This window comes from Onychomys torridus, chromosome 8 (genome assembly GCF_903995425.1).
Source record: "Onychomys torridus chromosome 8, mOncTor1.1, whole genome shotgun sequence".
In the NCBI taxonomy this organism is placed as follows: Eukaryota; Metazoa; Chordata; class Mammalia; order Rodentia; family Cricetidae; genus Onychomys; species Onychomys torridus.
The window spans coordinates 97302791-97318425 of NC_050450.1; the positions used below are offsets into that span (position 1 = coordinate 97302791).

Here is a 15635-nt window from a genome sequence, read left to right on the forward strand (position 1 = left end):
GTGACACTGTGAGATTCAAGTCTGAACGAGGAAATTGATTTCTATGTGAATTTTGATTTTATTTCTTTCAGTAGTAGAGAATGGACCAAGAGAAGCTAACCCAATTTCAGGTTAGGACCAACAAGTCTTAACTTGTAGTGTTTTTTGTGTATTCCATGAAATCCTATATTGTATTTGTAGAGAGACTAAGCTGTGTGACTCAGGTAATGAGACATAGAAGCAAAGTTCAGGTTAATAACAGGACCTGTACTGGAAGGAGAGTCTAACTTTAAGACTGCTCTCATTGTTTCTCTGGCTAGCCTGGAACTCTCTGTGTGTAGATCAGGCTGCCCTTGAACTCATAGAGATCTGCCTGCCTGCTTCTGTTTCTTTCTTTGTCGTCATTTTCTTCTTCTTCCTCCTCCTCCTCCTCTTCCTCTTCTTCATCTTCCTCCTCCTCCTTTTTTGAAAGGGGTGAGGGTGTTCAAGACAAGGTTTCTTTGTGTAGTCCTGGCTGTCTTGGGACTTTATCTATAGACCAGGCTGGCCTTGAGCTTACAGAGAGTCGCCTGCCTCTGCCTCCCACATGCTGGGATTGAAGGTGGTGGCCACCACAGCCTGGCATGAGAATCTAACTTGAAGTGTACTTTGTGCAGCAAAGGAATGATTATTGAGCCACTGAACTCTTTCCACTACTGGGGAAATAGGGACCTAGGGAAGTTTGGAAACTTGGCCAGATCACTCACTCAGGGGTAAAGAAAGAACTCCGATTCCCTTCTTTTCCTTCACACCAGCATTAGAAACTAGAAGACATGAGCACTTCTGAGGTTGTTAAGAAAAAGTAGTTAGGGGCAGCCTTCTCCCAGCCCTTTATTCTTGGTTCACACATGTTCTTGAAGGGGAGGGTGCCAGATGTCAGGCCCCCAGCACTGGACACAAACAGCAGGGACCATCAGAAGCCCCGGGCCCCGGTACACAGCCACTGCTGTGTGTCCATGGCCTTCATGGATAAACTGCCAACGATGACCATTGCATATTCTTTAGTTTTATGTTTTATTTTATTTTTGTTTTCGTTTATTTTTGAGATCATAAGAAGGGTTTTCTCTGTGGTTTTTCTCCTCAAAATTTAAAAGCTACTGATAAAAATTTCTACAACTCAAGAGGTGTCAACAAAAGTATCTTGAATTCAGTGGCAAGACCTTGTCAAGGAAGAGTGGAGGGCAAACTGCCCCACCTCTCCAGCCCCAGCATATTCTTTTTGATTGGAGACAATTTTAGCCAAAATACGCTTTCCACAGGAATCACAGCGAGTGTATTATGTCCTTGAGTAGATGTGGCTGAGATGGGAAGAGTGGAAATAGAACCTGGAGAAGCTGAGGTTTGATAACAGTGCACATGACTTTTCTTTTCCCTTCTTAGTTTTGAAATAGGATCTCACTACATAGCCCTGGCTGACCTGGTTTTGTCTGTGGTACCTGCCTTTTCTGTGATGGTTATCACTTGGTTTTCATGGGATTTTGAATTTCTAATATTCTAAACTAATTTGACCCACAAGATTTCAGATGAGTCTCTTTAGTCAGATGTGGAAGCACTCTACTGAAATCCCCGCACTGAGACAGAGGTGGGAAGGTGGTGGAAAGTGTGTGTGTAGTTGTTTTTAAGATTTCTTTTCATTGGGGCTAGACAGATGTCTCACAGGTTAAGAGCCCTTGCTGCTTTTCAGAGGACCCAGGTTCAGTTACCAGTACCCACATAGTCAGTTTCCAGCACTCACATGATAGCTGACAACCATATATGATTCCAGTTCCAGGGCATTTGACACTTCTGACTTCTGTGGGTACTGCGTGCACATGGTGCACTAACATACCAGGCAAACACTTGTACACAGAAAATAAAGATAAATCTTTTGTAAGATTTATTTTTAATTATGCGTGTGGGTATATGCATATGAATACAGCAAGAGGCTAGAAGAGGGTGTCAGATCCCCTGAAGCTGGAGTTACAAGTGGTGTGAGCCACTGGATGTGGCTGTTGACTGTTGCACATAGGTGCTGGGAATCAAGTGTAGGCCTCTGGAAGAGCAGTATGCACTCTGAACTGTTTAAAGTATTTGTAGTTCTAAAAATAGCATGATTATTTCTTCTCTTCCTCTTCTTCCTCCTCCTCTTCCTCCTCCTCCTCCTCCTCTTCCCTCCTTCCTTCTCCCCTTCTCTTCTTCCTCTGGGTCTCACTGGATATCCCTGCTTGCTCGGAACTTCTCCAGCCTCGGCCTTCCTAGCGGTAGGTTATAGGCTCTAGACCCTCACTGCTGCCATCACCTTTGCCCATTTTAAGGAGGTAATATACAGCTGAGCTAAGTCTCCTGGACCTTTGAATCAAGATGTGCTAGAGAATTCAGATCTTTTCAGTGACAGCAAGGTAAGACCAAGATACTGATAACAACGACAGCTTTTGTTTATGAAAACATTTAAATAATTTAACCATAGATGATAAGTGACTCAAAACCCTGACATTAACAGGGGTTGGGCTTTGCCACTGTGTGAGTATAGTACCACATTTGGAAGACCAAAAGTTAAAGAATGCCTTGAAGCTCAAGGTTGTAGGCTTTGACTTTATAGTCTGCTGCTTCAGTTCAGCATTTACTAGCACAAGTATTTCCTATGTGGCAGTGATAGCAAATAATTATATTTGATAACGCAACATTTTAGGTTTACGTATACCTAGATCCATTACGTTTCTTTCCTAATTCTCTGTGGAAAGATAATGTTCCAGTTTTATTGTTGTAATTGTCACTGAATAAATGACATTTTACAATAATTTATTCCTTTTGGGTGTTTGAGACAGGGTCTCAAGTATCCCGGACTTGCATCAAACTGACTCCAAAGCCGTTGGCTATTGTGGACTGCCGACTCTCCAGTGTGGGCCATCATCCCAGCTTAAGTGTCCTTTATGTGCGTCTTTTTGTCTGTGCTGAGTAAATTCCTGGGGACAGACCAAAGGCCATTAAAGGTTTTATGGGGCAAAATGTTCCTGACTTTCTAAGAGTTTTGTATGGATTTGTAATGCCACTAGGATGTGTACTGTTTTCTGTAAACCCTCTCAAACAATAGAGTGGTGTGAGTATTTACTTGGAAGGGCAGGAAGGATGCTGCTTCAGATAATACTCAAGTACTTGTGGGGAGGGTATTCTGACTTTCATGTGTCTTACCTCCGAAAGATTAGTAGCCCTAATGCTTTTTATGTAGGTGAGTTTTCACTGTTGGGTGTGGAGATCTTTTCTTTTTCTTTCTTTGTTTGGTTTTATTTGTTCTTTGGGGCAGGGCTCACATAACCCAGGCTGACCTTGAACTGTGATGTGACTGAGGATCACCTTGAACTGGTCCTCAGGCTGCCTCCATCCCCAAGGGCCAGGATCACAGGCTGTGCTTTGATCTTTGTCCAGATTCTCTGCTGAAGAATGAACGCAGTGTTTCTCACCTGTGGGAAACCAGGAGAACTTAGCAGTAAAAATGTTTAACTCTGCCCAAAAGGTGACCGTGGATATCATTGCAAAGGTCCAGAGAGATGTTTATCTAACATTGTTACTAAAACTGCCAGCCAGTAGCCATCCCTGTGATGTCAGAAGTCAGGAGGCTGAGAAGTTCTGCTGTGACTTCAAAGCCAGTGAACGAACCTCAGTGAAATTCTGCCTGAGGGGGGGGTGGGGAGAGGGAGAGAGGGGAGAGGGGGGGGAGGGAATATGAAAACTTGGTTAAAAAGTGAAGCCCCGCCTCGAAAAAGTGAAGCCCCGCCTCAAGAAGAGGAAGGGTGGAAGGAGGGGGTAGAGCGGGAGGGAGGAAAGAAGGAAGGAAGACGAGAACTATTGGTTAAAAGATAGCACTTAGAAGTACTGTCTGCGCCACCAGACGGTGGTGCACACACCTTAATCCCAGCACTAGGCAGAGCCAGTGGACCTCTGAGTTTGAGGACAGCCAGGGCTACACAGAGAAACCCTGTATCAAAAACAAAAACAAAAAAACAAAAGAAAAAGAAGAAAAAAGTTCTCAGGGCTGGAGAGCTGGCTCAGCAGTTAAGGTGCTCACTGCACAGTCACAGGGAGCAGTTTGTTTTCCAGCACCCGTGTGACAAGGTGTCCCAGCTCTGAGCAGGGCAGAGACAGGAGGATCTCTGAGGCTTGCTGGCTTCCACGCTAGCTTAGAAAATTCAAGCCTTAGAAAGGACTAGATAGAGTGATAGAGGACACCAGCACGGGGCACAGCATAAGCACCTGTACACACATGTGCACATACACTCACATAGACTATACAAACTTTTTTCTATTTAGTGCATATATGTATGTGTGAGTGTGATACATATATAGTGTGTGTGTGTGTGTGTGTGTGTGTGTGTGTGTGTGTGTGTGTGTGTGTGTTGTGTATTATATCTGTAGGTGTGCTTAGTTCCTGCAGGTCAGGAGCCAGTGGCACAGTCCTCATTTATACTCTGAAGTATCAGTTTTATAGCCCTTCCGTTTTACCCTTCCTAGGTCCTTGAATACAAGTTGCTATGTGTTCCCATTTAGAAATAGAAGAAACAGTAAATAACAGTTACAAATGACACATCTATATGTATGTTCAATTCCCCACACTTGTGTTCAGTTCATCTGTAGAAATTTCCTTAAAACTGAAAGGTACCTTCTGGAGGATTCTGTCTTGAAGCAAATAATTCAGGCACTTCCAACTGCTCCACCTACAGTGATGCTTAGTTGCTTTGCTGTGTGTTTTGAGGGGTGGAGTGGATTCTGACCCTGCAAACAACACAGGTTGCTCGAGGGGACAGATGCTACCCAGTTTGAAAAGGGAAAACCTGGGGCTAAAGAGATGGCTCAACACTGGCTGCTCTTCCAGAGGACCCAGGCTCAATTGCTGGCACCCCATCAGGCAGCTCACAACCATCTGTACCTCAGGGAAAGAGCAGCAGATCAGTGTGTAAGCCCCAATCCATACTGGTCGTGGTCTTCATCAGCCTGTTTTTGTGGCCAGAAGTGTTTGTGGATGTGACACACAGCCCCCAAACCATGACTAGTTTCCCTGAAGACCACCCTAGGTTGAACAGTCAAAAGACTTGTGCTCAGTCTTCACTTGGAGTGTCCTTCTGATGAATATGTCTGAAGAAACTCAAGGACGACCAGGCTTCTTCCGAGCTGCTCCAGCCACCCATCTCAGACCATGCTACTTTTGCCTAAAGGAGTGACTGGCATTTGGATACCTGGCCACCCCACCATTTCAGGAAAATGGGTTTTTGTTGCTAGTCGTACAAAGCTCAAGCATTAAGCTGAGTATAAGAATATAGGAAGCCCGAATCTGTCCACCACTGTGAGTGCAACAGCCTCCCATAAACTTGTGGTAGGATTGATGCAGTTGTTGGCAAATATGGTTTTAAATACTATATAATAAAACATGCCAATGTTTGATAGCTTTGCATAGCTTAGTGATCTGTTGTGTTCCAAATGTCCAGTGTCAGGTGCTACTGAACTGTGGTCAGGTGAAGACCTATTCAGAGTGCAGGACTGAGAAGCTCTTTGGTAGGGTTTCCAGGCCCACAGGGACCCAGCCTTCAAAAATCCAGGCCTACCAAATTTGGTGTCATAACAAAAGTCCCTACAGTGACCTGAAAACTTACGCAATGACAGTTTTTGTAGTGCTAAACATTGTTTTCCTTTCCTTCAGTCAGGCTAATCCATTGCCACAGGTCAAGCACAGGAGCACATGTCTTGCTGTCATCCACTAAGCAATACCACATGTAGTAAGTAGCCTCTGGTGGGCTTCTTATCAGCTGTTTGTGCATTCTTTACCGTAGTGCTGAGGACTGACCCAGGGCCTTGTGCTGACTCAGCTCTACCTTCAGCCCATTAGAAGTGCTTTACAGTTAGTATTTACCAAAGTTTCTTCGTTTCGTGTTTGCTGTCCTTTTTTTTGTTGGAGACCAAAGTCTCCCTCATGTAGCCTGGCCTGGCCCTACACTTGCTAGTCCTCCTGTTTCAGCTTCCGGGGTGACCAGACAAAGGACGTTTGGACCAAGTGCACAGCCCCACAACACAACACCAGCTGTGGAGCAGCACCTAAGCCCTTGTAACTTTGTTTTCTTCTTGTTTTCAGGGTGAGTCTGTGAAGTATTTCCTGGACAACTTGGATAAACTTGGAGTACCAGTAAGTTTCAAAGCTACATTTCTGGTCATTGATACTTGGAAACAGTAATGGGGATAGCATTGCTTTTATCTGGGGGCAGCTTGTTAGGAAAGTTAGAGAAAATACTAAGCCTGCCTTTTCCTTTTCTTCTAGTGGCAGTGGCCTGATGAATAGCTACAGACACTGACACATTTCTGAATTTTTTTTCAACATGGAAGAGATTGGTGTTTGAAAATGAGATTACACATTATCTGTTAATTTTCAGTCTTGTTGGGTTTCTGTAACAGAAAGAGAGCAGGGCTCTTTTGTATTGGAGTCAGGGAAATGGGGCTCTCTTCTTGAGGCCTGCTGAAAAGACTGAGGTGAGAGTGTCACCCTTGGAAGGAGACTCTGTCTGGTATCTTCCCAGTGGTTACCCCAGAGCCTGTGACTCAGCTGGGTTGAGGCCTACTCATGGCTTTCCTGTACCCAAGGCAGGCAGAGGACGCTACTGTCGGCTCCCTGTATTGGCAAACACCCAAGAATCGTTGGAATTAAGGTTTGCAGTGCTTAGAGCTATTGCCCTAGGGGTAGTTTGTTAGTCACCAAATCTAGGGCAGCTGGCCTTTCTTCCTCTTAGATTTCTGGTATGTTGAATGAGCTTCTGGGTTCTGAGGCTTCATGTTAGATGCTAATGAAAAGCACAGAACTGACCTGCTGGAGTAGGAAAGTAACATTCCGAGTACTTAGGGCACAGAGGACTGTGGTTTTTCCCCTAGAAGGTTCATTTTCACATTTCCCTTATATTTTTCTAGTTGAATGTGCCTGCTGGGTGTGATGGCACACATCTATAATTCTAGCACTCAGGAAGCTGAGGCAGGAGGATCATGAGTTTAAGGCCAGCCCATTTTAAAAAACAAAACTAAATTTTTAATTGCATTTGTTTGCCTTTAAAGGAGTATTTTTTTTTTTTTTTACCTGCTTTCCCCCATAGTATCTCCCAGAACTTGAGTTCTTTATAACTTACTTTGTACACATAATGCATATAACTGGAGAGAAGCATTAGGGAATAGTGTATGTAAGCGGGGATACATACCCACGTGTATGTATGCTAGTGGGGTGCCTGAGCTTGGTGCTATGTGTCTTCCTTGGTTGTTTCTTACCTTGTTTGAGACACGGTCTCTCCATTTGTCTAGACTGGCTGATGAACAGCCCAGGGATCATCCTGTCTCTACCTCTCCAGCTCTAAGATATAGGTGGTGCTCTGCTAACACCCACCTTTTTGATGTAGGTGCTAGGGATCCAAACTCAGGACCTTAGGCATGTGCTGCATGCATACATTTTACCAACTGAGCTCACCTCCTCAGCCCTAAACATTTCTTTAAAAATTGATTTATTTTTATTTTTTTGTGTATGAGTGCTTATCTGCACGTGGGTATGTATGTGCACTACCAGGCCTACCTGGTGCCCCAGGAGCCCAGAAAAGGATGTTAGTTTCCCTGGAACTGGAGTTGCATCTGCTATGTGGATGTTGGACACTAAAGCCATGTCCTCTTCAAGAGCAGCCTCTCCAGACCCTAGACCAGGCTCTGATTTGTTGTTGTTTGTTTTTTTTGAGACTAGGTCTCATTATGTAGCCCTGGAACCTGATTTGTAGACCAGACTGGCCTCAAACTCACTGAGATCTGCCTGGGTCTGCCTCCCACTGGAATTAAAGGCATGCACTAACACGCCTGGCAAATGATTTTTTTTTTTTTTTAAGAGTGCTTTCTTACATTCTAAACAGAGCTAATTTGATCTGCTTTTTTCTGTTTTTCAGTTAAGTTTTTCTCTAAGCACACCATTCATACACATCCTCATTTCATGGTTGCTGGGGCTTTGTTGTTGTTTGTTGGGTGGTATTTTGAGACAAGATCTCTTGTAGCTGAGGCTAGATGTGAACTTACTATGTAATCAAAGATAACCTTGAACTCTTCCTGACCTTGGCCTCAGTGCTGGTTCTGCAGGCTTGGCTAGCCCAGCTGTCATCCTCTTCCTGTCTCTATCAGGTCTTGCCTCTTCATTACATGTGTCACAGTTGAGAGTTACTTTGTCTTTTTCTGTTCTGTCATGGGGACCAGGTCTTCCTGTCTTGATTGTAAGAGTTAAGTCCCTGGTCCTAGTGGCAGTGCTCCACCAAGTATGCAACCAACAAATAGCTTGTAAATAATAGTCTAGCCAGGCCTGGCTGTGTATCGCAGGTGTTGAAACAGCTGGGCTAAGAGGAGTTCTGCAGCCGTCTAGAGTACAGAGGAGAGCTATGTAGTCAGCACATTGTTGTGAAGGAAAGGAGGAGATAAAGCTGGCTGTGCTGCATTTTATCCCGTTCTGTGAACTTAGGACAAGTCATAGAATCCCATTCGCTTCTCTCCTGTTAAAGCTGCAGAAACCCTACTCTGTGTTGAGTCCTTGGAAAGGCATAAAATTCATTCAGCTTGTAAAGTCACAGTTTTCCATCCTCCTTGACTTTGAAATGTTTTGACCATGAAGATAGGTATTAAACCTGCTCCTGTTTGAGTATTGCCAAAAAGGCACATGACTTGTGGAAAAGTACTAGCCTGAGAGAAGAACCACCCAGGGCATGTAAGGAAGTGTGCCACTGGGTGCAGTTGCTCTCAGCTAGCAGCTGCCTTTGTTCAAGATCTTGTTTCCATGCTCACGAGGTCTGGAAAGCCCTCCATGGTGGCAGGACCTGCAGTCCCAGCATTTGTAAGACTAAGGCAGAAGAGTTGTCAACAAATTCCAGATCAGCCAGGACAACATAGCAAGACTCTGCCTTAAACATGAGAGTGTGTGTAAATGTGTAATCCTAGCACTAAGGAGACAGAAGCAGGAAGATCATTGCAAGTACAACGCCAGCCTAGTCACTTAGTGGCCACGTGAAGAGTTCAGGAAGAGCTAACAGGCTTGGCAGTGAAGCTCTTCCAAGACAAGTGTGCCAGGTGTGAATGTCCTCCAGGTGTGAATGTCCTCCAGGTGTGAATGTCCTCCAGGTGTGAATGCCCTGTTCCTCAGTAGAGGTACTGACGCTCAGAGTTCATTCTTCATCAGTAAGAGCTGCTTGAACAAATTAGCCTATGGTTCAAAATGCATATTGTTAATCACTTGGGGGTATAGTTCAGTGGTAGAGCATATGACTGCTAATCACTTGTGCTAGGTAAAGTATTTTTCCACATGCATGCATCATGGAGCTTATTCAGCATCATGAAGGAGGCGTGTTTGTAATGAGAGTATGTCAGAACCAAGCCTGGGAAGTTAGCCTCATGAATTACATTCTCAGACCCTCCTATTTTTAGAGGGTAAGGAATAGCATAGAGGTGCATGGGGCATTGAAATTATTCTGGCTTGACCTAGGAGTAGGTGCCAGTTGGCAGTGCAGGAGAGTGAAGTCAGCTGGGAGTTCCACTTACATGTGAGAAGTGTGCCAGTTGTAGAGTCTCACACCTGTAATTCTGTCACCTGGGAGGCTGGGGCAGGAGAATAGAAGGATCTCAAGCTAGAGGCCAGCCTGAGCTACTAGTGAGAACTTGTCTTTTTTTTATTTTTTTTTTAATCATTTGATTTGCACATCCATTATTGCTACTTGTGGACTCCTAAGTATAAACCCTTTTCTCTTCCAGGATTACATTCCATCACAACAAGATATTCTGCTTGCCAGGAGACCCACCAAAGGCATCCATGAGTATGACTTTGAAATTAAAAATGTTCCTTTCAAAATGGTTGATGTAGGCGGCCAGAGATCAGAACGGAAACGTTGGTTTGAATGTTTTGACAGTGTGACATCAATACTTTTCCTTGTGTCTTCAAGTGAATTTGACCAGGTGCTTATGGAGGATCGCCTGACCAATCGCCTTACAGAATCTCTGAACATTTTTGAAACAATTGTCAATAACCGGGTTTTCAGCAATGTGTCTATAATCCTCTTCTTAAACAAGACAGACTTGCTTGAAGAGAAAGTGCAAGTTGTGAGCATCAAAGACTACTTCCTAGAATTTGAAGGGGACCCACACTGCTTAAGAGACGTCCAAAAGTTTCTGGTGGAATGCTTCCGGGGCAAACGCCGGGACCAGCAGCAGAGGCCATTGTACCACCACTTCACCACCGCCATCAACACAGAGAACATCCGACTCGTGTTCCGAGACGTGAAGGACACAATCCTCCACGACAACCTCAAGCAGCTCATGCTCCAGTGATGACAAGACTTGCTATTTTAATACCTTGTTGTGGTTTTGATTGTTTTCTGTTTGTCTTGGTTTTTGTTTCTTTTTTAAAATAGCAGTTTACAACAGCAGTTAGAGAAATCTCAATTCTCTGTCTAACTTCTTGGAAATCTTAGTCCTTCTATGGCCTTTAGTTTGTGGCTGAAAGCTGCCAAATTAACACATTGCCAATATCTGCTGGAATTCAGGCTTTGATCGGTTTTACCATGGCTTCCATTCAAGTCCGGTTGTAATTTCCTGACCAGCCTCACACTAGGTATATTTCAGGCTTTGAATTCTCCTGCTTGCAAACTGAATTCTCCTGCAGTGCCAAGAATAGGCAGTATCCTTAACTACTTGTAGGGACGAGATTAGGAATGTTCAGCTCTAAGATGAGACCCAAGAGAGAGTGCCTTACACAGCAGTGTCATGCCTAGCTAGAGTGAGCCCCTGTTCTAAAAGGGCTGTTAGAGAAAGTTCAGTCTAAGGATCAGCAGTCTAGATCTTCAGAGGCTTAGCCTTCCTGTGTTTGTAATTGCTTACACACACAGAGTAGTTTTCTTCTCAGTTTCTTTAGTTTCTGAAGATCATGTCTTAGTGTTTAAGTTTACAGTATGGATTTTGGCCTAATGTTGCTGTGTTCACAAATGGTACATGTACTGTGTTGATCTAAAATACCCAGTGGTGTACAGTTTGCTTTTTCCATATTTAAGCATCAGAACTTAATGTGCCCTGTTAGAAACATTTTGGCCATAACAACAGCTAGAAAGGGCGATCACCGTGGTAACAGCAGTCACCATGGCTGTTCCTGAGTGCCACGTGTGTGACTTGTTGGTCCTGTCTCAGTTGGTGTCGTGCCTCCTGGAGGGAGTCACTGTTGAGTATTCTTTCTTCTGCTCTCCTGTCTTAATCTCAGCAACTCTGAACTCTAGCATTTAGGGGGCTCTTTTGTCACCAAGAGCTTGGCGGGCAGTATTTTCCTGTGAAATATTCAAAAAGGCATCCTTTGAGTATCCTGTTCATGCTTAGTGTCCCTGTAGACACAGACACAGTTTGTATGTGTTGTTGCTGTAGTTGTGTGTGAGATGACAGCTTTATTGAGGGACAGTTGAATGTCTAAAGAATGCATCTAAGGATAAGTCGTTCTTTTGGTCCATACTTAGGAGGTTTGCCTTACACACACACACACACACACACACACACACACACACACACACACCACTGCTAGGTTAATCCATGCCCATAAAGTAGCTTTGTGATTAGCTATACCCATAGTGACTGGTGTACTAAAACATTTGTCATGTTCCCGCTGGCCTGTGAGAGTTTGCAGAGCCTGAGCACTCCCCTGCTTTCCATGGAGAATGCATGAGGACTGTGATGCCTATCATTTTACTGTGTGATTGTTCTCAGGCAAGAAATTGGGCTCCAAAAGGTGGGCCAGCTTTGTGGCTCACAGGCAGTGGTGTTCCTTATTCCTTGCTGGCAGGTATGATAGCTGAGCCTCTTAGTATGCTCACGAGAGGTGTGTTCTTCAGAGACCTGACTTGGATTTGACTTTTCATTGTCTTTATGTTTCTAAATTCCAGTGTTTTCCAGTGTTTTCTTGCCTTTGGTAATATATGAGCTTAAGACATGTAGTCCAGTATCACAGTGCAGGTGTTGTTACCATAATTTATGTATATTTGAATGGTTCTACATCTAGTCCTTTTTGTGAAAAAGAATAAGTTGTTCAAATGTATGGGGTTAGCATAACTCCAGTACTGATGAGCATTTGAACATGTGCACAGTAACACTTGTTTTGCTCTGTGTTCATTTAGCAAACATTTCTGTATATTGGCCAAAACCGACTACAGTGAAAATAGAAGTCAGTCCCTTGAGAAAGCAGTTTATGTCCAGTTACACTTAAGCTCTGTGGTGAGAACAGAAACATTGCCTGGCGGAGCAGAATCCCTGACTTCCTCCATTGTGACTATTACCAAGAAATGACAAGAGCACCCACCTAGACACAGCATCCTTCTGGGCATCTGCAGCTCCTTCTGATGCCTGCAGAATCTCAGAAACAAATGCAGTCTAGTTATATTCTGAAGCGATGGAGTATTTACTTGCAGTTTATACAGGATTGGTTAGAATTCAAAGAATTGTGAGGCTCAGCCAAAAAGTTCTAGTCCATATTTGGAAGGAATCTTACACCTGCATCCTGAAAGTCATGTCCTTTTGTGAATTGAAATAATGTTGTGTGAAGAGGAAGGTGAAATGTAGCCCACAGAATCAATTGCAAAGGTGCTCTCCCCTGCCTGTGCTGGCTCCCCAGTCCCTAGAGTGTAACTGGAGTTGAGGCTCTCTGGGGCATCAGACTTTGCGAGTCTTGGGGTGAGTAGAATGACCGGTGCCTAACTCCAGATTTCTCTGTTCTGAAATCCTGCATCCTTGCTACATACCAACAAATGATCACACAAGTGTCCTGGTTGACTTTGAAGTTTTTTATATTTTACAGTGTTGCCTTATTAAATGAAAGAACACCACAAATTTAGACCTTAATTTTTTTTTTTTTTTTTAAATAGGAAAGGGCTTTGTTCCATGGTTTCTTATGATCTTATTTCAAGGTGTGTTTCTGCCACTTAAATATTTTAATGTCCTGAAATGTTGCTTTCTGCCAAATGCTGTCTGTATTAAATTGAAACCTCCGTTTCAGTTTTTCTGTCTGGGAAGGGTACTTGATAGCCAGAGGGCAGCCGCAGCCAAACCAGACAGGGCCTCCTGAAGAGGAGCCTATCCCAGCAGCGAATTGGTGGGTACTTCACACCCTGAGGGGCCTCTGGGAAGTTCTCAAGCCTGGGCTCTACAGGGAAATAAATGCTTGTTCAGTTGGTGGCCGCTTTGAATTAGAGAAAGTATCCACATTGGTGCCAGAAGTGACCAGAAGAAGTGTTGTTAGATGCAGCAAAAAGAATGTGCCCTCTAAGTAAACCACCTTCCAGTGTAGGCCCAAACGCTTGGGCTACTGTTCTGATAGGATGTATTTCTCAGCATTGGTATTCACATCCGGTTGTACCTCATTTATATGAAGAATAAAATGCCCAAGTTACGCGGTTATATCCTGAAACTCAAGCTATTTGGAAATCCCTCAAATTGGTGCTTTCATTATTTAATGATACATTTCGGCAAAACCCCAAACAAACCATTTGAAACGTGACTCTGAGTTGCAATTTGTAATGATGTTATTTTTCTCATTTGAGAAGACCAAGTGTCAGTGTTCATCTGAATTTCCTGTATGAACCCACGCACCCTACCTGTAAAGCCCAGTCAAATATTTGTAACAAATTTCCAAATAAACCTAGAGAAAGCCGCTCTGTTACCTTTTCATTTCTTTGGATTTTCTTTGAAAGAGAGAGAGTAAAGTTTTGCAGATCCTTTCATTTGGAAATCGGCCTCTGGTTGTACGTCTCCTTTCTGTGGTTTCAGCACATTAAATTCCATGAGCCAAGTGTTCTTTGTGTTACGCTGCTCAAATGAAAGCACTTTCTACTTTCTGGTCTTTTTCTTTAAAGCTGGGGTGGCTTTTCAGTCTAGAAAGCAGGAGGCACAAGATGCCTATTTTCTTATGGTACGAGGTTAAGGCTTACTCAGTTTACACTAGAGACGGAATTCCGTATTAAAACCTGATGATGGCTTTTCGGATACCGTCAGCTAGATACTGCTAGCTTTGCCCGGCAGGTGCTTGCCAGATTCATCAGAGCAGTGTTTGTCCACTAGCATTCTTCCGCCCGCCTGAATGCAGATGAGCACTTGAACGGACCTGTTCATCCCTGAATGTAGCATTCAGGTCTGACCATCACTTTGAGTGCCAGGGATAGCACAGAGCATTGTTTTGCATTTGTTTGTAGAGTTGTGTGCTTTTGAGATGTGGCCCCCTGTGGATCCTGGGCCTCTGGCATTTGAGATCCTCATGGCTCAGCTTCCCCACTGCAGACACTGCCGCTTGCCTGTAATGGTGTTTTGTGGGCTGTAAAGTGACTTTTGTGACCTTTGCTATGTTAATAGTGTTGAATTTCCAGATGGATTGAATGTACCTGAATCCAGGAAGCATAAATTTTCAATCCTTGACAATCACTAATCGGAATAAACCACCCTCTTGGTATGTAATTCTGATTTACAGAAACAACACTGCTAAAATGGGTGGTGATTTTGATATTAACCATGCCGGTTGCATGGTACTAGGAGTGACAAGGAGGAAGGAGGCAATGTGTCTTGTTGGGTGCGTATAGCAATGAAGCAGACTGTACTGTGTACCCTCTCTTTACGTCTTTTACTTGAAAGCAGAATCGCAAAATATTCTAGATGTCTTTTCTCTATTAGGTGTGAGCTCACAGGGCACAAGAAGCCTTATCCGAAGCACTCAGTGCACCCTCACAGATACTGTCCCTAATGAGACATGGTTTATATTACCCTGTATAAGTATTTGTGGCTTAGATTTTTTTTTTTTTTACATACATCTTTTTATAACTTTCCAGGAACTAAGCACATTATCTGATACTGTTGTAAATTTTTTCTTGGCCAGTGCTTTGGTTCCAGGCTAGCAGTAAATTATTTCTACAGGAGGTCTAAGAATGGGAGGAATGGTTTCAGTTTATTAAACGAGTTGCTATTCATTAAGGCTTTTTACTTTTGTACATATTTTGCAAAATTTGTCTCTTTACTATTAATATTTGCTTTGTAAAAATTACTGACATTTAATAAACATTTATAAATGATTTGAGAGCATGATGTTGTTTTAACTCTTGACACTTGAGTGTGAAGCGAGACTCACAGAGCCAGTACAGAAAGAATATATATGAAAGCCTCAGGTGATTGCCGTTTCCCGTGAAGTTCTCATCTGCAGGCCATGCAGGACCCTCCATTACATTAATCACATCTCCTTGAGTTCCCAGCAGCTGGTGGACGCCCCTTGTTCTCCAGCCTTTCTTGTTTATGCCAATACTGGCAGTTTGGAGGAATGCCAGCCAGGGATTTTTGTAGAATGTGCTTTTAGGACTGGTCTGACTCGTTCTCACTAGACAGCAGTATGAGGTTTAGAACCACAAAGTCTCCTTTTTGTGTTGTCTATTTCCATAAATCTATTTATAAAAATAGATGGCCAGCCCAGAGGCCATAGTAGATGATAGGAGACAAGCATTCTCTGGCTGAGGAGATGACTCTGCCTGCTTCTTAAACATGAGGACTTTAGCTTGGCCCCAAAAACTCAGGTAAAAAGCCAGGCATGGTAGTTTGTGCCT

General features: G+C 43.6%; 1 protein-coding gene across 2 annotated transcripts in view; it reads left to right on the forward strand.

Moving 5' to 3' along the window:
* The window catches only part of Gna13 (G protein subunit alpha 13), a 41597-nt gene extending 26484 nt beyond the window's left edge, over window positions 1–15113 (forward strand). For both annotated transcript variants that reach the window (XM_036195783.1, XM_036195782.1), the window contains exons 3-4: window positions 6116–6166; window positions 9784–15113. In XM_036195783.1, the coding sequence (XP_036051676.1) occupies window positions 6116–6166; window positions 9784–10356 (624 nt within the window). In that variant the 3' untranslated portion in view covers window positions 10357–15113. The remainder of the gene's footprint in view (window positions 1–6115; window positions 6167–9783) is intronic.
* The last annotated feature ends 522 nt before the right edge of the window (window positions 15114–15635 follow it).